Source organism: Liolophura sinensis, chromosome 11 (genome assembly GCF_032854445.1).
Source record: "Liolophura sinensis isolate JHLJ2023 chromosome 11, CUHK_Ljap_v2, whole genome shotgun sequence".
Classification (NCBI taxonomy): domain Eukaryota; kingdom Metazoa; phylum Mollusca; class Polyplacophora; order Chitonida; family Chitonidae; genus Liolophura; species Liolophura sinensis.
In genome coordinates this window covers 28,626,742-28,651,531 of record NC_088305.1, presented here as the reverse complement: position 1 = coordinate 28,651,531, position 24,790 = coordinate 28,626,742, and the positions used below count along the sequence as shown (strand labels likewise).

At 40.2% G+C, this 24,790-nt stretch overlaps 2 protein-coding genes across 2 annotated transcripts; both read right to left on the bottom strand.

Moving 5' to 3' along the window:
* Nucleotides 1-622: 622 nt before the first annotated feature.
* On the bottom strand, nt 623-2,044 carry LOC135478291 (uncharacterized). Its single transcript, XM_064758564.1, has one exon. The coding sequence runs from the start codon at nt 2,042-2,044 to the stop codon at nt 623-625; it is 1,422 nt and encodes a 473-aa protein (XP_064614634.1).
* Nucleotides 2,045-11,002: 8,958 nt separating this feature from the next.
* On the bottom strand, nt 11,003-20,370 carry LOC135478290 (putative polypeptide N-acetylgalactosaminyltransferase 9). The gene is made up of 11 exons (XM_064758563.1): nt 20,070-20,370; nt 18,660-18,813; nt 18,066-18,238; nt 17,535-17,699; nt 16,464-16,674; nt 15,285-15,402; nt 13,883-14,074; nt 13,139-13,267; nt 12,582-12,695; nt 12,008-12,139; nt 11,003-11,155 (listed from the first exon to the last, which is right to left on the bottom strand). Exons 1-11 carry the CDS (start codon nt 20,368-20,370, stop codon nt 11,003-11,005), a joined length of 1,842 nt encoding a protein of 613 aa, XP_064614633.1.
* Nucleotides 20,371-24,790: the final 4,420 nt, after the last annotated feature.

Here is a 24,790-nt window from a genome sequence, read left to right as displayed (position 1 = left end):
TATAAACAAACAATGCCTTCAAGCAAATCTAAAATGCATATATTTAGAAATAAGAAATAAGTTTTTCAGTACATTTTATCAATGTCAGTTGAAACTGGATTATATATTGATAATCCAGAATGTTTTAATGTAGACCTGTAAATTTCGGTTAGCAAACATATAAATTGCGGCTTTAAATTAAAATTCATTTATAACTTAGCATCAAATAGTTACACGACAAGATTGTATGACTAATATATATAGCCCATATGAGGTAGCAGTAGAAAGAGATAATCTGATAACAGCAATATAGTTTAAACTTAAGATAAATTTTAAAAAACCTAAAACGCACAGAAGGTGCCCATCCACTATGTGAGTATCAAACCCTGTGTTTTTTAAGTGTACGGATTTTTTCCAAAAATGGAAATATAACGTTTGTATGGGAATATACGATTTTTCTGACACAAATAGTGTTTTTATGAAGATGAAAATATTATGAAGATGGAATATTACTTAGTGTTGACTCTAAACTGTCCTGACTAGCGGATTGTGGCGACCAGTCTGCAGGAGAATCACTTGAACTTATTTTTATCGTTGGTTTGATAAATGTCCGCAGTGTTCCAGGAAACCTCGGGTCGAAAACTTATGGTTTCGCCTTCATGTTGGACAACAGCGATTGCTGATCTTCCCTTATAAATACAAGCGCTCTTTGTAACAAGGTCTCTTCTCTACACTTTGCATTCAATGAAGTTTCCAATTCGTCACAAATCTCCTGTGATGAGTTTGTAAAAGCCACGTAAGATGGGTTTAAATTGAGTTCAGTCTTTAGATCGTCCTGCATTATAGCGCGCTGGTAGGACAAAGACGATATGCGAACAGCCAATGAATAGCGCTGTAACTGATTTCGACGATAGTGATTCTCAAGTTGTTTCAGCGATGCTGATTGGTTCTTTCGGCTGGCAAGAAATATGTAGTGCTTGATTTGCTTTTTTTCATGTCTTACATTACCCAACTCTGTTTTCAACAAAGCTATCTTGGTGTCTAGTTCATATAAGGCAATTTTCATCTCTCCGGCTTTTTGTTCTCTAACCAGATAAGAGTTCAACTCCAAAACCTGCTTCTCCAACCGTTCTTCCATAACGTTAACCTCTGTCTTGACTTTATTCACACGTGTTGACAAAGCTCTCTCAACTTTTGTCAATTTTTCTAGTTTCTCCATAACACTGTTTGTCTTGGATTCGTTCAACCGTACCCATTTATTTGCTAACCAAGCGGCTTTTTCCAGTTTAATAAGGACATCCGGAAACAACCTCAGCACATTTAAAACAGGCTGCTTTATCATGAAATGAGATATTGTCGCAAAACTGTCAGGGCTGAACAAATCTTCGTCGATGTCTCCGCTACTTAACAGTATGTCAAGACTTGACAATAGCGACTGTATACGTTCCAACGTCTGTTCGATTTCCTTAAAATCGTACAGTTCTTTTAATTCTTCGTATTCCCCATACAACTGGCCAATCGCTGCACAAGGTCGTTGTTGAGTGATGTCATATCCGCTCGGAACGCTCGTCATATTTGTATCCATGTCTGTCACAAGTTGCCCAGATGACGTCGCACTGAACCCGCTATCTGAAGAAAAGGGAGACAACTGGCTCCGTCGTGAGGACAGTGTCAATCTGTCCACTTTGGCTTTTCCCAGTCCCCTTTGCTCTTGGTACTTCTCCAGTAGGGGCTGGTAAATCTGCCTTTTAAACGTGTCTACCAGAGTTCCCAAACACAGATAAAAACTGAAAGCCCAATCGAAGTATAGAAGAACCATGTCAAAGTCTGGATCTTTTCCCCTCTGTACTGTTCTGCGAAGGCTTGTCGCTTCTTCGACCAAGGACCAGATATGACGTAAACTTCTGCAGTGCTGCAGATTGCCATACCCGCCAATCAAAATGGAGCAGTTGGCTATCATCCTTGCCATCAGAGGCAAAGATATTTTCTCTTTGCACAGCGTTATTTTCTCTTCTAACGATTGAATGTGTCCGCATATTAGCTGCTGATGACACTGCTCTGCCATTTTGCGCTTAGCATCTGAAAAATTGAATGTTAAATGCTACTAGAATTTATTCTACATGTCGACGGCTATATATTATGACTTTGCCCAAAGACAACGAGCTTTGTGGTCTTATCGCACTGATACACCCATTTTCAAGACAAATCATCATACAAATTCCTTAAGAAACAACTGTACACGACTACATTGTCTTATTGTTTTAATGTCATTGTATGTTGAATGTGAATCGCAGATGACAACACAATATTTTTAGTAACACTAGTCGTGTAATTAATTTGCAATTAACATCACTGCATTTTCCTACCTAATTCTGCTTAAACCATGATGTTTTGGGGCGTGTGATTTGTTACTATTTAAGCAACAGTTATAATAAATCCTATCTGAGGTAAACTGACAAGAGACCGTATTTCACCTGTTTGTGTGACCATTTAATGCTCATCCAACTTCCGTCACTGCTCTGGTATTAGCATACTTTATATTTATTTATTTATTTATTTATTGGTGTTTTACGCCTTACTCAAGAATATTTCACTTCACTTACGACGGCAGCCAGCATTATGGTGGGAGGAAACCAGATAGAACCCGGGGGAAACCCACGACCATCCGCAGGTTGCTGGCAGACCTTCTCACATACGGCCGGAGAGGAAGTCAACATGAGTTGGACTTAAACTCACACCGACCGCATTGGCGAGAGGTTCCTGGGTCATTACGCGCTAGCGCGCTAGCCAACTGAGCCGCGGAGGCCCCGCATACTTTATAAGTAAATATAATAACGTCAACTTGTAAGGTAACAATTATTATGAAGACACTCTATTTGCAGGAAAGAGTACATCATGAGAACACGTTAACAATTATCACCCGTCATACCCACAGTTTGTTTATGTAAAAACTATCTTGTTTTCTTTCTTTTCTCCTTTTTATTTTTTCCATTTATTAATTTTTTGGGGGGTTTTGTTTTACATATAATCAGAATAACAATTTCAATAAACGAAAAGATGTCAGTCTTACAAATAGTGCTCAGTTCATTTGGAACTTCTTTTCAGCAACCAATGCAGCTTGATTTATTGTTTACGGCTTATGTCCGAGTGTTACGTTTTATTTCATGTACCTGCTTACCAAACTACCCGATGTTACCTACTGACAGTTTGCTGATTGTAACTTCTCAGTTTTAATATTATTTAAAATCAACAAAAACAGTTTTAATAAGGTGCTTTACAACATAATAACTGTAAGTAAGTAATACATAAATAAATAGAAATAAATAGGAATAATTGCACAGAACTCTTCTGGAGGATGCTAGAAATCTACAAGAATTTGGTCCCTTAGAAATTTTGGTTTCTACTTCTGCTTAAGCCATATAGCTGGGGGACATATAAGCTACTATTTACACAAACTGTTCGATGTTGTACTTTTCGGCCCCTTATATATGTAACTACACAACTAAATATAAATTCACAACTAAAAGAATACTGCTCGTCTATAGGATAATGCACTGCATAGCTCAAAATGCCAGCAAATTTTACTGAGCAAAGAACAATGTGAGTTAATACAGTTTATGATCTCATGGCCAGTGCAGGGAGCATAAAGCCCGGTTTATTGACGTCAATAACTTCAATGTTTCAATTTTTCCTCTCAAAGGTCAAATCGTCTTTGTCAGTTGAAGTATATTTCCCCTTTTTAAGTTAATTTAAAAACCATCATGAATATAAATTGTATTCAGAATGAGAGTGTCGCTGTGTATAACATTAATCAACGCCTCAAACTTTATTCATTCATTTATTTATTTATTTATTTATTTATTTAATTATTTATTTGGTGTTTTGAACCGTACTCAAGAATATTTCCATTATGCGACGGTGGCCAGCATCTGGTGGGAGGAAACCAGACAGAACCCGGGGGAAACCCACGACTATCCGCAGGTTGTTGCCAGACCTTCCCACGCACGGTTGGAGAGGAAGTCAACATGAGCTGAACTTGAACTCACAGCGACGGCATTGATGAGAGAGTAATTCCGCCGCAGTAACTATTCAAATGCACGTGATTTGTATCATTTGACTAATACCTCATATTATAAAAACTTGGGCATAGAGAGTAAAACCAGAGCAGAGATGACAGTGTGATAGCTGACAAATTGTCACACGTAACCTGTGAACTGCGATCTACTGTTGGGGTTGTGCGTGTTCAGGTGTTGCGATGTGGATGTGTTACAAATCCTTTCACATCAGGGTAGCCTAACATATCTACAATGAATTAACACGTGAGTACAATTTGCATTATAACATGAAAATGATTTCTTATACCTGATTTCCAGATGCTCATCGATCTCTTCAAATTCCGCTCCTGCTGTGGTCTGTCCCCACACCCACAAAACTCTCTACAGCCGTCCTGCTCTGTCTGGGTATATCCTTATACAAAACTGTAAACGCCCCGTGAGTCTCCGAAAACGTCTTGCTGAGTGACAGCGTCAACAACACTATAAATACACGCGGCTTTTATTTTGTATATCTTAGAAAGAGAATGTGTCACGGATTTTTTATAGTCATGTCCAGCAACTGTTATTGTGGAGCGTGTTAGTGTCTCCCGGGGAATGGCATGCGTCTGGCTTGGGAGAGCACGATTCTTGTTCCCATTCTTGTTCAACACGGCAAGACCCAATATAAGATTCGGAATCCCCAGGGAGGCCCACTGCTGTTGGGAGTTGAATAATGGTCTCGAATAATAGCAGAGGTCATGCCTGCGTATTGATCTCGGTCTGAGAAAGTTTGCTCAAGAATATGTGAACTTACTTATTTGAATCTCAAGAACAAAATGTTTATAACATATATTTTGCATGAAAATGATGAAAGTATCTGCTACAAGTATATGCGATGAAAGAACGATATGAGTGTATATTAATTTATTAAGTGCTATGCAATCTAAGTACGACGTAAAACACCAATCAAACAAATAAATAAATCAATTAAAATCGAACCTTTGTGTTAAGGAAATGCCCTTAGGAGGCGACTTCCGAAAGTCAGATATCTGAATATCGTGCTTTCGTCTCGTTAGTTACCGTTCATATTTCTCTGAAAATATATATATGTTCTGCGTCATCTCATCATTACTTAGTTATCTGGTTGTGAAACAAAGCTCTTGAATGTAAAATAAACCCAAATCCTCCCCACGTTGATGACTAAAAACACGACTTGGTTAACTAAGGAAATACACAAGCAAAATTGTAAGGTTAGTGAGAACGATTTAAGCTTCGAAGCTTGTGAGGTAAGTGTTAAGGGAAAGTTGTGTCGTCGAGTCCCGTGCAAGATTCTCACCAGGTAAAAGTCTGAAAGCCATTGCTTTAGCAAAACATTATTGACCACAGCATACAAAAACCCAAATAAACGAGTCTAGTTTGGCAAAAAAATCAGAGAATTAAAGGAGAGCGAAAACATGAATAATGGGATACCTTTTCAAGCACAACGGCAACTCGATACCAAGCTGAACTGGCCAGTATTCCGTTGTAATGCATGAGTAGTATGTCACCACTTCCAACAAACATCATTGCACAGGGAAGAAAAATCGATAAAAGACAAGGCTTAGGCCCAAAATTACCCTGGCGGGAAAGGTTCCTTAAATATATGGTTACATACGGCTTCCATACTTTCGATACTCGCCACTGATTCCAACCAGTCAGAAAGATTATTTATTTATTTATTTATTTATTTGATTGGTGTTTTACGCCGTATTCAAGAATATTTCATTTATGCGACGGCGGCCAGCATTATGGTGGGATAAGTATTATGTCGGAGACACCAGACACCATACGACACACCACCCAGTCACATTATACTGACACCGGACCAACCCCTCCCGTTTCCTTGCCCTTACCTCTCAGTGCTTGGCGAGGCTGTAACAAGTACCATTTTTAAAGTCTTTGGTACGATCCGACCCGGGTTTTATCCCCGGGGCTCACGACTTTAAGGCGAACGCTCTAACCTCTAAGCACCCTAACTTTTGACTAAAGGGTGTATACCACATGACCAAATGTTGGATCGGCAGCAGCTATTCAGTGCCTATATTGTACTATATTAGCAGCAGCTCGAAGACACTTCCACTTAGCGCATTTTGTGGAGGTAAGGAAATCTAAATTCAAAAATCGGTGTGACCAGCAAAGTAAACCCTTCAACCAAATTTCAGACAATCTCACGATAGTCCATCTTGTACGCAACCGGTTTTTGTTTTACTTGTTTACCCGAAAATTGCTATCATTCTAAAATGTGAAAAACATACATTAACAGCAGCTCTTATTTTATACTCCTTTTCTATCATTAGAAATACATGTAAGTGTTGCCTGTGTTGGAAATGTGTCACCGCGGTTTTCATATAGGAACGTTTCTTTTCGGTTGAGGAGATGGAGTGGCTTATGTATGTCGCATCTAACGCTTAGATTTACGATACCCTGTAGTGAGGGATGTCTGACACTTAACAAAGTTATCCCTTCACTGAGTTTAGTCTTCGTGCCATGTCTTGCTCACCTTTAATACCGTTATGCATAACTAATAAGATTCCAGCTTTACCGTTCTCCACCTTGGAAAACCGACGTCAACTCCTACAACCAGTCTCTTCAAGGTGTAAAGACAAAGGTAATTCAGAATTCTATAGACGTCACTTGAGATTTTCACGAAGTCTGATACATACCCTCCGGGAAAGCCATAATAAGTATAGAGAGACCGAAGTGTGCATTGACCCAGACAGCTCTGCTAGAAGTGGACATTGATCTAGTTAGAAGAGGACAAAGACTTCTTGGTTTGGAAAGGGTCACCTTGACCCAAGGTCCTCACATTAATTGGTCATTCTGATGACGACCAAAAGGCCAGACGGTGTGCGTTCATTTCGAAAACTTGTCCAAAATTTGCAATATTTGTATTCCCTTGCTTGATACTAAGCATAAGGACACAGTCCATCAGGAAGTACGAAATGTATGACTGTGGTCGACAACTAAGATTCCCAATTCACCAAATTTTGTAAATTCGTTTCCATGGCAAACAATCCGTTCTTATTTTGGTAGTTCCATTTACGTGAGAAATCGCGAAATTGCATTGACGAAGTTTTGTGAAAGTGGGACCAACTTTTGTATCAACTACGCAGATTCATACATTTCGCACAGCCGTTTTTTTCATTTATATCTCAAAAAAGTTTTAAAAACGACAGCCAATCTTTAATACATCTGGCTGATTCAAGTCTACACTTGCTCCCTCCAGAGTAAGTTTCGTAATCTTACTTCCGACAAATGTCTTGTGTCACAGTGTTTCCAATTTCCCGTAGATAGAAACTTTTGGCTACTGGTATAGCGGGAGCTATCGCCAAAGGCCCTCGTGTCCCAAGCAATCATTGCTGCGCTGTCATACTATTTATTAACTCTCTCTTTAGTATGTATTATTCATGATAAGGCATTATTTTTTTTGTAAGAATGCTTCTGGGCTATAAGAAACTATCACCCTTGCTATCGAAACGTCTGAATAGTCAACATTTATTTTGCATTAGTCTGCTGGCCACCTAGGGGGATCCGTACATCACTGGAACTGAGGGTTAAAATACAGGCTAACACACTACCGTTATTATTTTATTATTTATCTGTTTGATGCATAACGGGATATCTAAGTATGCTATACGTATACATAGTGGTCACGTCTTATGAGATGAGCAAACCGGAGGGTCCGGAGGGTCCGGAGGGTCCGAAGTGGCCTAAAGTCTAGCCGAGTAGATGTGTGCAGTCGGGGTAGATGTGTGCAGCTGGGGTAGATGTATGCAACCGAGTAGATGTGTGCCGCCGAGTAGATGTGTGCAGTCGGGGTAGAGGTGTGCAGCCCGAATAGATATGTGCAGCAGGGGCAGATGTGAGCAGAAGAGCAGATGTGTGCAACCGGGGAAGATGTGTGCAACCGGGTTTGATGTTTGCAACCGAGTAGATGTGTGTAGCAAGGCAGATGTGTGCAGAGGGGTAGATGTGTGCAGTCGGGATAGATATGTGCAGCCGGTGTAGATGTGTGCAGTCCTGATTGATGTGTGAAGCGGGGTAGATGTGTGCAGCCGAGTAGATTTAGCCGGGGTAAAGATGTGCAGCACAGTAGAGGTGTGCAGCCGAGTAGATGTGTGCAGCCGAGTAGATGTGTACAGCCGGGGTAGATGTGTGCAGCTGAGTAGATGTGTGCAGCAGAGTAGATGTGTGCAACCGAGTAGATGTGTGCAGCAGAGTAGATGTGTGCAACCGAGTATATGTGTGCAGCAGAGTAGATGTGTGCAACCGAGTATATGTGTGCAGCTGGAGTAGACGTGTGCCCCCGAGTAGATGTGTGCAGCTGAGTAGATGTGTGCAGCAGAGTAGATGTGTGCCGCCGAGTTGATGTGTGCAGCCGGGGTAGATATGTGCGGTCGGGGTAGATGTAGTATTGTATAGGCATTGATTTCCGTCATTGAAATTGTGACTAGACACAGGCTGTTCTGAGCTGTTATCGAAGTGTTATGATTGTGAAGCAACTGATTGACCTCGCAGCGTTACAATATTATTGAACAGTGTAAAACCAAAGCAGCGACGACAGTGTTATATCTGGCCAATACGTTACCGATAAAATTCGGCTTCTTGTCAGTTTACCTCAGTGTTTTATTCCAACTGTTCACTGTAAATGCTTAAATAGTAGCAAATTACATACCCCCTGGCGCCTATGTTCAAAGGTGAAGAGTATCTTAATCGCGTATACCATGCATCAGGAATTACATTGTTCATCAATTGCGGTAATTTTACCACTAAAGCATACGACCCCATTTCTCAAACATTTCCAGGTTCTTCGCCGAGAACGTTTGTTTTTGTGGCATTTTCTCTGTAAATTGAGATCAGGTATGTAGCAGTAGAAAGACCAACATATTGATTATTTGATTGATTGATTGATTGATTGATTGATTGATTGATTGATTGCGTAAACTACCCTGCCTGAGACATACAACCTTGCCGCCTCGGGTCTGCTGGCGAAGGACAAGTGTTCATCATCGAAATTCAGTTGGCTTAAATGGTCCTACAAACCAGAAAGCCGATGTTATAAAGTAACACGAAAGCTACAAAGACACTCTGCAAGAGCTGGATTCGAACACGAGACCGTGTCAGCTTAGTTCTTGGGTTGAGTCACGAAAGGTACATGTCCCTCATACCCTATGCTGGCCTGACAGCCTATGTATTAGGTTCAAACCGGTCAATAATAGTCCGCGTCAACACTCTATAAACGAGGCCCGTGTGGTGTCAACTTAGCCGTCTCTCCCTTGAGAGGTGGCGGGGGGGGGGGGGGGGGGGATTCAATTAACCTTTTCTGAAGAAGGGAAGTCCACCGAGTTCATAAGCCATTACGGATGAATTCGAACTGGAGTAGTTCCGCACGCGAGGTTATTAAAGAAACAATGGCGTTGTGAATTTTAGCCCGATGTCTCTTGTGGCAAATATAAACGTCTCAAGAAATAAAACACCTAGCCAATAACCCACATCACTAAGCCAGTCACCAAAAACTGACAGCCTTCTAATATAAGCCAAAGGTTATATTTCGCTAAGGGTAAATTAAAGTTGACACAATACAGCGTACAGCAGGGCAGGGCAGGGTACTTAACTTGAACAGAGTTAGGTGTTTGATTAACCTTGTTGCGATATGAATTGAATATCTTGTGTAGGTACTTGACGTAGTGGATTATATATCATCTTCGATGGCCGAAATAGGAAATACTTCATTGAAAGACAAATACCGGGAAATACTGGGCTCCTTGAACTTCTAGTCCGTTCACAGATGAATGACAAAATGCATATGGACACTGCTGATGCTTTCTTTGAGACAACATTCTGCAATCGACTAAACGTGACCGTCTTAGTTTGTGGAGTACGCTGCTTTACCGTGTTTCTATGGCCTTACGCAGTCTGAACAGTGGTACTTATTATCTACACACTCCAAGCACAAAGGCTTCTTCTACACATAAAAACATTATTTTTCCACTGCTAAATTTCACGTTTATTATTTTAGGGGGATTTTTGCTTTGAACACATCGTCACCTCTGTATGTATATCCAACAAAACCTAAAACTACACATGGTAAACAACTTGAGTTGTACATCAGACACGTAGTCATAACTATCCATATAGTGGACATAGGGAGACTCTGGCAATCTGGTTAATCCGGCAACCGGAGAAATCCGGTAAGGATTATCGTGTAAGGCGGGACACATTCTCACGCCTGTGTCTATGTATCCACTAAAAACTAATATTGCACCTGCCGGACAAATAGTTCTATTCCTGAAATGACAATAGTTATATCCCGCACACGAAGTTATACTTTCTTATACATCATATATATATACATACAATCTGACAAAATCACGATCCTATGAAGCGATTCGTCTGAGTTAGGGGTATAAAAATTCTTCAGTATTTCGTTTATCACCAGTCAAAATTACATCTCCTTTATAACACGCCTGAGAACACACAGACCTTTGACCTGATCTTGTCTCACGGTATTCACAGGAAGTAATAATGAGTAGAACATCAGGCGACTATGTCTAAACAGTGTGAAAGGAAATGGACTGTTGCCCCCCTTTCATATTCGGCAGTTAACATCAAATACGATGACAAAAAAAAAGCGGTTAGAAATATGTGTTTGAAAGTCTCGGTTAGTTTTATCCTCAGTGTTCGGAGGATTAAGAAAAAAAGACTCCTAAACTCAAATTGCAGCAGATGTCCTATATGTATTGTAGAAACTTTGCAATAACTCTTTATATGTACATTTTATGTATGTTATGTATATTTGTTTTCAAAATCTAAACTAGATGATTGATTAACAAAAAACTACATTTTCCTACAATTTCTAAAAACTAACTACGACAAGACAACTTATTTGTCACACAACTCTCGGCTCCAAGGTCGACATAAAACTCGGAAGATTGGAAGAAAACCTAAGTTCAGTCGTTGATTTCTGGTTTAAGTTTCAGCACCCGTCGCTCCCATTGCCACACTTGATTGCTGTTATCGGAACATTTGTCCACAAGGGCAAATTCCGATCCCAATTGAAACGTCAAACACTTCCCTGTCTCGTCATGGGAAATTGTGTTGTTCTGAAAATAATAATAAAAGCAGATATACCTATCAAATAAACCGCACGCTCATGGCTTGCCATTCTGTCAGACGTGGGCAGGAGGTGGTGGGGGTGTACGCAACAGAAAACAGTTTTTCGCGTGTCTTTTTATTTATTTATTTGATTGGATATTTCACTAATACGATGGCGGTCAGCAGAATGGTGGGAGGAAACCGGGCCCAGCCCGGTGGAAATCCACGACCATCAGCAGGTTGCTGGCAGACCTTTCCCGTACGGCCGGAGAGTTAGCCAGCATGAGCTGGACTTGAACTCACAGCGAGCGTGTCTTTTTATTGACCACTGCACCTAAGACATTAAGGTTCATGCATGGGCAATAGAGATTGTTTTTCAATCCTAGATTGTTCCCAAACATCAATGAAGCGATAATGGTGAGTCCGAAGAGTAAAAACCGAAAGCGGACTTTCATAATCAGACTGTACAGGTATATTGGCGTGCAACTGAGTAGCTTTTATTTTGGGACTAGGCAGTTTGTCAGAGCCATGTAACTTTTCTGTGATGATATTGTCGGGAGTCTAGGCGTTCAAAACAGGTATTCGTATACCAGCCGTCAACAAAAATGGACACTCTATGTGAGTAATCACCATAGGTCAATTCCCACAACAACGCTCAACACAAACCACCAAATTATAACAGATTCATGTAAAGAAAAAAGGTCAACAGCTTTCAGTGACGTTGGAAAGACGCGAGGAATGTTTTATCCGAATCAAAATTACTTCCACATCGCATATTGTGCTAGTTTATAAGATGACTAAAACCGACAGGGTTTATCGACAAATCAAAACCATGACTGCCATTTCTGTTAATCACCCACCTGGTGATATGTCCACGTGCCTTTCCCGGCCAACTCCTCACATCCGGTGATGATGACCTTGTTGTCCTTCCGGTCCACCGTGAGACAGCCCTCGTCACGCCTGATCTGATTCTCACGAGTTAATGTCCAGTGCTAGAGACAACAATATAAGCGCAAAATCATTTACGCAAAGGCGTAAAAGATATAGAAGGTGAAATATAATCATATGCCGGTTTAAAAAACGAATACTACGACGTAAAACACCAATCAAATAAATAAACAATGAATATTATCATTCTTTATTTGTATTTGTATTCATTGAAAATAAGCCCTAATCCATATACATGTATATCTCGCTGTGGTGTCACTCTTAACTTCCAAACATCCCTTACTTCTAATTTCATCCAGAAATTAGGTAGAAATTATTCATGTCAGTTTCATGCTTCAGCTGATATTCAACTTTGATATACAAGTTTATACGAAAAACTTGAATATGGCGTAAAAGACAACAATCCAAAAAGTAACTCAGAATAACACGTCCTTGGTAATTTGCAATGAAATAATTAATTAAAATGCCCCAGGTGTCATGGAATACCTGAGGGGGCACATCCTTGTTACAAGGTTGGAACGTCTGAAAGACGTTACCATTGAGGAACCAAGACTGCGTGGACTGCATACAAAAGTCTTTTCCTCCGCTCGACATCTTTATCTGCAAACAGATGACGAAAATTATACACTCACACTTGTATCAGAAAGGACCTCTCGCAGAATAACCAGTTACTCAAAGTAAAGGGATTTTAGTGTAAAATTAACACAGGTAGTACAATTCACTAAAATGGGTACATTAACTGGCTCTAGCTAACTTAGTATCGCTCCCAGTCGGCTGTGTTAGGTTTGGATCCAGCCCTCGCTTGAACAGCTGCAGTTTTAAGTCATGCTGGAGATTTGTCTGGTACTAATGACGGACAGCAGTTAATACACAAACTGATTAAAAACGTTTACATAAAGAGACACTGCCTATTCACTGTGTTTTCTTTGGTTAGATGTCGCATCAGTTACTAATAAAGTCTAAATATATCTAAATATATCTAAATACTCAATTAGCATCCTTTGCAATTTTATCAACAAATGTTTGTTGCACTTTGGACCTACCATGCCAGTAGCTTTACTGTCGTAGGGTACGTATAACTCGGGGTACACGTTCTCAAGGTACCAGTCAAAAGATTTACACTTCAAGTTTTCACGGATATTTTCTCTCTCAGTTACGTCCCCTACATCTACCTGTAACAGCAGTAGGTGTTTAGAGAATGTTAGTCACACTGAACACTTCCAGTGTATATGTCACCGACTGAACTGTAAATCAGGAAAGTCATATCGATTACCTTAAAGTGATCTATAATAGTTGCATGATACCATACGCACCTAAACTAATGGGGGACCATTTCCCATCAAGTCACTTGGGCCCACTCGGCTCCAAGCTGGATTGCTTGTGCTTTTCTACTGCAATACGTGAAAACTACATTAACACTTTGTTCACACAGCGTGATACGATGCAGGAATTAGCAGCTTAGGCGTGAGTCCACTGCCGACCATCGAGAGTAAGGTGTGCGAATCTTAACCACAATTCTTGTTCCCGTTGCCTTGGTCATCCCCTCATAAATAATAATCTAGGAGCCCTTTTTACGTTTCTCTATAAAGAACCTTAAAACATCGCCTCCTATAGAGAATTTTCCTATCTGTATATTAATGATTCTTTATTGAATCTTGTGGGAATGGTGTGTGCGGCGCCATAATCAGCTTCTCTGCATAAAACAATACAATCCAAACTACTTTACAACTATTTCTCTTAGATATTTTTCGATATCAGAGATATCTACCAACGTAAAATTCCCTTACCTTTTCATAAAATATTCTGTCGTAAAAGAAGTGTTTGTAGTTGTTCAGCCAGACCTCCACAATACGGGCGTTGTTCTCGCGAACTGTCTCGCCAACCTCGCGGCCTTGAAAGGAGAACGGCAATTTCGTGCGGAAAAGATGGCCGACGTGCGAGCACGGAATGATCTCCAGTGTACCACCGCACATCCATGTCTGAGGTAAAGTCAGTTTTACGTTCATACAATGCAATAAAAGTGCCTAAATATGTCTACAAGTATATAATACTTATGTGGATTATCATGCGTGAATAATGGGTTTAATTTGTTTGATTTTTTATTTATTGAAATATTCGCTTAATACATTGGTACTTTTATACAATTATCTATATTTGTGTTGAATTATTCAATTAAAGACAACGCTAATCATATTTAACTGTGAAGGAAACCGATTACAGGATGAAACCACCGCGCCTATTCAGCCACCTGTCATTAGGCCGCAGTCGAGCTATATGACCAGTGCAATTTACGAAGCGACGTCATTTGTAAAAGCGCATTGACACGGTGTAATCTTCCAATCGACCCTTCACATTCCACAAGTCCAATGAAAATATATCATGCGTTATTCCATGCAATTGTAGAATCGACAAATCGCACCGTCAGAACGTGGCTTATGAAACAGATTTTTCCTATTTTCATCCCGCTTGTCGAATTCGGCGTATTGATCTTCAAACAAGCACTCTACACCGATAGACTACCTATATGACCTCCATGTACGCTAATAATACAAACCAGTATTAGGGGTATCAGCCATTAAGCTGTTTCGTCAAAGCTGTCTTTAGTCAGGAACAAATCCTGAACCTAAAGGACAATGCTAGGTCTTCACCTGCCCCTAAATGTTCACTACATTTGGTCTCCAGTCAGAAAAATTGGTTTCCAGTCAAAGCCTTAACCTTGAAGCATAATTCTCTGTGTTTACTCCCACTCCCATATGCTCTGTGAGTAAAACTGTCGACCTTGGAGGACAACTTGAGGTGTTCATCCTCAAAGATGGTCAGTAAAATAGGTTTTTAGTCAGATGTCCTGATCTATAATAGTAACTTCAGGTGTTTATCATGATTTATATATTCCACTGGTGTTCACCGCCGTACATGAGACGATTCACTTATAGGACGGTGGATGGGGTGTTTACTATGAAGGATAATTTTAGCTGCTTACCTTAAAGGATAACTTTAGGTGTTATAGCATGAAGAATAATTTTAGGTGTTTACAATGAAGTATAACTTTAGCTGCTTACCTAAAAGGATAACTTTAGCTGTTTACCTTAAAAGATAAATTTAGGTGTTTACCGTGAAGGATACTTTTAGGGGTTTACCTTGAAGGATAACTTTAGGGGTTTACCTTGAAGGATAACTTTAGGTGTTTACCTTAAAGGATAACTCTAGATGTTCACCTCCCCAAATGTTCAAGCCGGTGTCGTATTTACCCAGAGTGTTGAAGAAGTCGACACTTATGGCGAAACAACAGCCCAGGAAAGTCGGTGACCTGCTCAGAGAAGGAAACGTATAACGTGATTTCCCTTTTCTCGATCCCATTTCCCTCAATTGCTGAACTAAATCATCGATGTAGTCATTTATTTGATTGGTGTTTAGCGCCGTATACTCATGAATTCACGATTTCTCTTTTACGATCGACGGTTGAAGATTTGTGGGTGAAGGAAACCGGAGTATCGCCCTCAGCCAGCCATAGGGTAAACCTCATGAAAAACAGCCTAATCAGCAAAGCTAGGTATCTAATAACACCACTGCATACATTACATAATTCTTCTTAAGTCATGGCGCTATGAATCGTTTACGTTCCTGCTACCTAAGCATTTACACAAACAGGTATCGAATAACCAAGGTAACCAAGGTAACCAAGGTAAACTGACAAGAAGCCGGATTTCACAGGTTATAGCCGTCAGTACACTCATTCCACACTATCGCAGCTGCTCTATTTTCATGCTCCAAGCTGTGGTCTTTCATATAAATAGAGCTAATGATACATCCTACAAGATAAGGGTAGATATATGTACATCAAGTGCAGACCCATTTCGTACACTTCTACTCATGTCAGGATGTTTCGATCCCGAAGCCGGAATTATCGCTGTTGTCATCCTTCAAAAGACACTGTTTAATATGAAGTGTACCATCTGTTAGCTGTCTCCTGAAATTGTGAAAGTGGCTAGGAAAGGCGATCTTGTTATGTCCATCTACAGTTTCACGCCAAAATGGAATGTGTCCTCCGGCTAGCCTTTCTCCTTACAATCCTTTCAAGATGGATTATATTTCTTTCAACGTCTCTGGGCAAATTGTGGACAGTTATGTTTGGCAAATTACTGTGTCCTTCACGACTTATCCAATGCATGCTTTTATCTCAACAAATCAGCGTAAACGCATTTATTTCTTCTAGAAGATTATGGGCACTACTTTGACTCCAAAGCTATCATTTTGGGACCTGTTGCTTTTTTTAGCTTGTGTACAAAAACAGTGGGCGAATATCTTCACTTTTGGTTGACGGCTCGAATACGGATGTATGTCTTGATGCCCAGGTTCAGGTCAGCTTACCGAATCGGGTCTAAAATATCCTTCCGCCGCTGACGCTCGCGCTCCGGTAATTTAAACCAATTAAATGTCATGTCCCACTCAAACCCACAGAACATCTCACTTCCATTTCCTGGCACGAATTCCATGGTGTCCGATTTGATCCGGTCGGCGACGGGGACGGCGACGGTCTTCTCGTCGCGGGCGATGCGGTCCAGTAAGGGTTCAAGCCAACCTGAATTAGCCGATAAATGACGTATTGCTTGACAAACGTATTTGCACCTATCATTCATAGAAACTACCCAATGAGTTTAAGCAGCTCATGCTGGCTTCTTCTCCGATCTGACAGCAACCTGCAGATGATCGTGGATTCGACCCGAAATCAGGCCGGTTTCCTCCCACCATAATGCTGGCCGCCGTCGTATAAGAGAAATATTCTTGAGAACAGCGTAACACGCAAATCAAATAAATAAACACATTCATAGGAACTATGACTTTTGTTTTACCACCATGGTGTGGGTGCACCCTACGTAATTAGTTTACTTCCAGGGCATATGTGTGCATTTTTCCAACGGTTCGTTACACTAACTGCCTCAGTGCACATGAAAGGACAAGTAGATGCATGCCATTTTGTTATTGTAATAAATGGCGGTAAGTGGCACAAACAAACAGAAATGGGTACATCTCGGTGCAACAACCACGCATACTGGTATGTTGTGGGTCTTCTTTGACCACTTTTCGTATCCATGACGTCACAACCTAGATTTTGTTTTCCCAAATCTTGCACGAGTTAACCTTACAAGAGCTGACCCCAAAGTCCATAAAAAAAGTAGAAAGAACTGGGTATGACCCATAATGTCGACCTGGGAATGTTAGATCTGACAACGTTTTATTCAGTCCAAAAATATAAGCAAAGCTTGTTTCAGATACGGTTTTGCTGAAACCTTTCCTCTGATGTTTATTGTTCATTTTTTGGCTATTTTTCACATTAACTTTAACATAATATTCATATATTCATATATTATTATAACTAGTGGGATGAAGGAGCTTTTCCGTCCTCTGTTTTCGTAATTTGAAATGAATATAAAATCTTACCATCAGTACATTCACAGTGAGAGTCCAGAAACATGGCCACCTTAGCAGTGACGGCTTCAAAACCCAGTAGACGAGCACGGATTAAACCTTGACGTTGAGGTGCCCGGATGATCCGGACTTTGTCTATCGAGGCAACGTACTCGTCAAGTTTATCTTTCAAAAACTCTGGAAATGTATGCATCAGTATGTCATGCATTTAACTTTTTACAGTGATCTCTCAAAGCCACGCTTATATCGTCACAAGGGTTCCTCATCCAAACAATACAAAAAAGCAGGAAAACATATATACAAACAGTTATATACACATATGTAATGTACTGAAATTAAAAGGTATAAAACGTTGCTCAAGTGAAAAACGCCAAAAAAACTACAAATATACACTGCCGTTAATACATCGCATTCAAACGTACACGCCTCACAAGCACACACGATATGACATTTTTTGGAGGGTTTAATATTCAAGTGTAATCGTTGAAGAGTTGTGTTGGATCAGAAATATCACTCTAATAATATGCATGAGTGAGATCTAACCTTCGGAGGAAAAGTCATCCACTAAGATTATCTCTTTGAGCAGATTGGATGGTGTTCTGTCAATAACGCTGTGAACAGTGCGGAGCAGAGTGCTCCAAGCCTCGTTGTGGAAAATGATGACCACGCCCACATCCGGTAGATCAGTGCGGTAGGACAACGCCCTCTTTCGGCACCTTATCAGGACAATTATTTAATTTGACTCATTTGGTGATTATATCACGATTGTACATGCTGTATCTTTACAACAGCTTCACAACAGCGATGTAAAAGTAAGTAAATTCGATCTGTCTTTAAACGAATAAAAGCTAACTGAAAAAGATCTTATAAAAGTTATCGTTGCTTGCATTATAAATGTCAGGTTTCTTGCGTAAAACTATTGGCTGGACAAGGAATTGTCACATACAGTGACAATTCGTGTAACTTGCTATTTATGCATTTACATGAACAGTTAGAATAAAACCCTGACTGAGGTTAACTGGAAAGAGGCCGAATTTCACCGCTTGCATGTGACCATTAGCCAGCTATCACACTGTCGTCGATGTTCTGTACGTCTTTATTTACTTTTTGTTTACGTCTCTCTCTTTTTCCACTTACGCTGGTCCGGCCACATCCCAGAGTTGGCGTTTTACGGAAATCAAGTCGCTGGCGAAAGAGTTGAAGGAATGCTTCTCCCAGCCCTTCTCGTAAAGCTGTCTGTCATGGTCATCCATCATGCCAGGGTCAGTAATCACGGGAGTACCCCATTCGCCTAAAGACAAATAGGCCTTAAATCACAACAAAGCAGTTGGCGTTGGTACAGGTATGGGACCACACGTATCACAAGTGGTATTCTCAATAATGTGGAAGGCATCACTTTGTGCGGAGAGCTAAAGTGAGGACGAAAATTGCATTTCTTGAAACCTGGCCACTAGTTAAAATCTGTACTGTCAGGAGGATGGAAATGTTACCAAAATATTACATCTGTTGAAATCTGGCCAGTCGTTAAGATATGCACTGATGAATACGTTAAACTGTATTGCATTGTGAGAATTAAACATAGGACAAGTTGATTATAGAATATAGCACATTATTTGATTCAGAATGGCAGTTGGATGTGTCTAGGTTGACATGTCAATGTAATCAAGTCGGCTCAATCTATTTGGCAACTTTAACTTGTTCATACATCCTCCAAGTTATGCGCGGTTGACTGTGTAAAAAAAAAAAGTTATATTGATTTCTTTGGGGTTTAAGGCCATATTCAATAATTAGTTCATTTCTGCAATGGCTGTCACTGTCATGGATGGAGGCAGGACAATTGCCAGAGGAAAACCACTGAACTTCCGCATTTTTTAAAGAACTTTACCACCTGTGCAAAAATTTCCTGATGTGATGTAATAATATTTCTTATGTGTCGACGGATAAGACAGATGAGACGTCGAATAAGGCATTTATACTGGAATGACGTCTTGCGCGTTTTACAGTACGACGTCATATATATCTATACGTCGGCTATGGGTAACGCCAAGTTTTCTTGAACAGCGGTTTTAATACAATGCAAATTTTTTTTACAACTTATGAAAGTAATTCAGGCTATCGCGATCCTTATCATTTTGCCTTGCTTTTAATACATATAGATCTTGACACTGAAGTAGCTCTTCAAAGCCGATAAATTTATACAGATGAGCTCTTGGATGGGATTACTGTACACCAGATATAGATTTGTTCCACCTATAAACAAGGCTGTCGTGGAGTAAGTAAAACACTCAACAATCTTGTGTGACATTCCCAATATTTATTATTTATTTTTTATTTATTTACTTACTTATTTATTTATTTATGTACTTATTTATTTGACCTTAGCTTAACGCCATACTCAAGAATTTTTCACTTATACAATGGCGATCAGTTTTATGGGTGAAGGAAAACGGAGTATCCGGCAATAAACCACCGACCTTTGCCAATATACTGACAACCTTTCCCACATGTTAAAATGCCAAATAAGTAAATAAATAAATAGCGTCATACCTGGTGCATGTTGATTATATCCTGAAACCGTGTCAGGGCCGTGTCCTCCCAGTGGCATGCCCGGCTGAAGAGGATGTCCTGCCCTATTGAACGGTACTCCTTGGGGAGCTGGCCCCATTCCCCTAAAAGGTTGATCGGGATGTGCCCCACCCCCGGGACGAGCCCAATCGTGACCGACAAACCGGGGCTCCTCTCCCCACCCACCGTCTCTGATTCTCTGTCCGGATGCTACACCCGGATCCTGCTGCTTACCCTGCCGGTGGTACATCTTTGGACTTCTCTGCCCTGATAGTTGGTCCATTTCGGACCTGAACGAACGCACCTCTGCCTCGAGTGACAGCCATTGTAGGAAGAGAAACGCCACACTTACGCTGAGGACGGACAGGCATATGTGCAATTCATTTATGTGAAACGTTTTGACGACTTTCGTTTTGCCAGCCATTTTTCAAGCGACAATCGTACTTTCCTGAACAAAGAGCACACTGCCACTACCACATACAAACCGTCGAATAACAGGTGCCGAATCTGATAAAACTTGTTCTTGTATATAAGAGAGCAAAAGTTTTAAACCAGCATTGAACAGAAACGGCCATGGATGTCGACTGCGATCTTGGCTGTCCAACCACTCCTTAACATGCAAGGAAATTTTGTTAGTATCTGTTTTCCTTCAGTGCGGTTAGTCCGTTCTCCTCTAGTCCAAATGAGGCAATGCTTAGCCGACCAGGAAAAACTGTCGTGACAGAAAAAGGGCCATACACCCCAGATCGATTAAAGAACAACATTTCAGATCCAGGTGAATTTTGCATGTTTGCATTTGATTTTGGCCTGAGTAATTATAACAAAACTGATCGATACACAAAGTGAACGGAAATACAGACTCGACAAATGTAAAAATTAAACCACTTGATCGCGATGGATAACTTTTACCAATCAGAGAGCGCCACGTCATAGATTATCGATGTATAGGGTAACACTACTCCAAAGTATTGGAGTTTTACGGGCGACTGTGTCAACGAGGCAATGCCTCAATCTTTGGCGTTGTGTCATCAAATCATCGATCTACAGAACCAGTTGAGTGGTCTAGCAGGTGTATACATAACGTTAGCTCAGCTGTACAAACATTTTAAACGAGACCCTGTTCGCTACTAGTTTAACCTTAGCCTGACAATTAACTGTACATATGAACTCTTCTTTAGAGTAAAGCATAAAAAGACCAAAATCAATAAATTTGATTCAACTGGCTTTGTTATATAGCAGTTATGGTTCTCTCCCAAAAAATATATTATAAAAAGTCCAGTGACAGGAAAGACCTTCTGTGTAGCATGTACATGCACATAACGCCTTGTAGCATTTGTTAGATCCCATGTGTTATGTGATGATTTCAACCAACGTCACAAGTTATTACTGCAAAAGCTGGAATGTCAAGGTTATTCCATCAAAACCCTTCACTTTGAGTTTCTTACGTTTTACAATGGGAAAAACTTTCTTGAAAGTTAATATGGATAGAGCGTCTAGAATCTCCCTCTCTCTGCTCATTAACCGCGTTGTATTCCGCTTAACCGGAAGCTAGGGACAGTATATACGTCGTGTTCAGTTAGATCACCAGGCTGGGTATATAAACATCGCTCAAAAACTGCTGACTGCATCTTTGTGTGTGAATCCGCCTTAATGTTGCACTTTGTAAACTTTCTTAGTTTGTTTGGTGGTTTGCGTTGAACGTTGTTTCGGGAATTGGCCATCGATCATTGACCAAGAACGCCCTGTTTGGTTGACGGCTGGTATAAAATGTCTTTCTTAACGTCTAGATACATAATTTCACCAATCATAGGCCCACATCAGAGCCTGCTTCCTGATTTAAACCACGGTCATATATGTGATGTGCAGGGAGGGAAGAGCGCAACAAAACTGATCGGTCGATCAACATATTTACTTATACATAACTCGGACAGACTGGTGTACAATACTAACATATTTCGTCATATCATGGCAACTACCGCTCTTATCACTATAACTTCATTATTAACCCAAATTATGGGCTTTCAGAAACCTCAACGGAGCTAACAGCATTACAGTACATAGCATTTTGTCGCTGCTTTGATTTTACTATGGCCGAACCTATCTGAGGACAGGATTATTGTCAACATTTAGGGTGATGCTTTGGTTTTACTCTGGCCGATCCTACCTGAGGGTAGTATTATTGTCAGCAAACATTTGGGGTGTTGCTTTGGTTTTACTGTGGCCGATCCTTCCTGAGGACAGTATTATTGTCAATAACACTTTGGGTGTTGCATTGCTTTTACTGTGGCCCATCCGATCTGAACAGTGTTATTGTCAATAACGTTTTAAATGTTCCATTGGTTTTACTGTGGCTGATCTTAGCCGAGGACAGTGTTACTGTCCACAACACTTGTCCCTTTGGTTTTGCCGTGGCCCATCCTACCTGAGGGCAGTATTATTGTCAATCACAATTGGGGTGTTGCTTTCATTTTACTACGACTGTTCCTGCCTGTGGATAGTATTATTGTCAATAACACTTTGGGTGTTCCATTGGTTTTACTGTGGCCGATCCTTACCGAGGACAGTATTATTATCAGCAAGACGTTGGGTATTCCTTTGGTTTTACTGTGGCCGATCCTATCTGAACAGTGTTATTGTCAATAACGTTTGGAATGTTCCTTTTGGTTTTACTGTGGCTGATCCTATCTGAGGATAGTATTTATTGCCAGTAACACGTTGCTCCTTGCTTTGGTTTAACTCACTTCAGGAGTACATTGTGCAAGCAGTCCTATTACTTCCCTTTGAGCTCATGACGCCACATGACGAAGACGTCCTGTGTGTAGGACGTGTTGTTGATGACTTGTACAGTGTGTGTTTTTAAGCGACAGCTCAAAAAGTTCAAGTTAAAATCGATAGTTTTAACAAGTAGAGTCCATACAAGACTCTCAAGCCGACATTAAACAAATCAACTCGCAAATATATAACGTCATCCCGACCTACATGTAACTGCGTCAATTTACTGGTGTTTGAAGTTTCAGTCTAATTAAACAATCGCTACAAAGTCATGCACAAACCCAAAAAGAACCAACGGTAATATTTGGAATGTCAATGAAAGCTGTATGTATCAGCCTTTAGCTCAACATTGGGTTAACGGAAGATAGTTTAATACAGATAAGAGGTCAAATGATTGTTTTTGCTGACCACCTTTCTTTTAAACCCACAAGACTTCAGGCGCAATGATCTGTTTATTTCATTGGTGTTTTGACCAAGCACCTACATAATAACCAATCGCTTAATGAATGAGTAAAACAAAACAAAATTTAACAGAAACTATACCGCATCTCTTAATGTTTTTTTACCTAACATTCATCTAGACATAAAGCAATTTGCAAGCCTGCCTGACCAGGATTCGAACCCAGGTCTAATGCACTTCCAGAAGTGACCAGTAGTCAAATCAACCACTGTGTACACATTATAAAAATATAATCTGTTAAAAGCGTCATACAAACAATTTTGGAACAACCCGCAAGAAAAACACTTATTTTATTAAATTTATTTATTTATTTGATCGGTGTCACCAACAATCCAACATTTTGATTGGCGTCACCATTATGTTGTGACGAAACGGGACAGAGAACGGGAAAACCCTGGCAAACATTCCCACGTATAACCAGAAGGTAAATTAGCCTGATCTGGACTTAAGCTTACAACGAAGGCACTGGCGAGAAGCTCTTGGGTCATGGTGTTCGATAAAAATACTACGATATAACTACTACATGTTGGCCCCGGCGTGCTAACAACCTCGGCCACCGAGGTCCGCTTTTAAAATAGATATCAGTTTTTGTATAAGCGTTGATATATTCGCACTTCGATATATCAGTCTAAATTTTGTTACAATACGTCCTAAACAAGTCCTACTCTCAGACAATAAGCATGAAACAAAACAAAATAAACCACCAAGTGTTTAATTTGGAACAAAGGATAATAATATTTACAATGCCTTTTTTGGCATAAACTATATGGAGTGTATTACAACACTGTGAAGTATATAAGCTGGTAATCATTTCTCAAAATACACGCAAGATTCAACAATTGAACAAAATTTGCTTTCTTCCTCAAATCTTCAAGCAACACTCTTCTGGTGTTCTATTTTGACTATATATAGCATATATATTTCCGGCTCTTTGTCAACCTTTTGTTCGTTTCATGAAGCTAGGCAAGCATTTATGGTTAGCTTTATGGTGGGAGGAAACCAGACCGAATCCAGGGAAAACCCAAGACACCCGCAGGTTGTTGACAGACCTCACGTAAAACCGAACAGGAACGTCAGAACAGAGGCAATGCTTAACAACATTTGTAATTATTGCTTTTCCATATGAGGGCTTATAAGCCATTAAAAGGCAAAGAAAATTCTAAAATGAAATATATGTCAGATTAAAGGCTATTCAACAGTGTCCAGGAATAAAGTTTGAGATCCATGAGGTACTTTTATCAGTGACGTCACGTCCATATTTTTACTTGACATAGTCCATCTCGCAGTTTATCTGTGTTAAGTGGCAAAAACCTAACGTGGCGTCACTGATCCCAATAAGGTGAGAAAAGGCCGCCTTAGATTCCAAACTTTCAAAAGCGTTTTAGCCGGGTTAAAAAAAAATTATAAAAAAATAAACCCAACTATTTCGGGGTTTGATGATCTTTTTAATTTGACATGTGCTTCACAATAC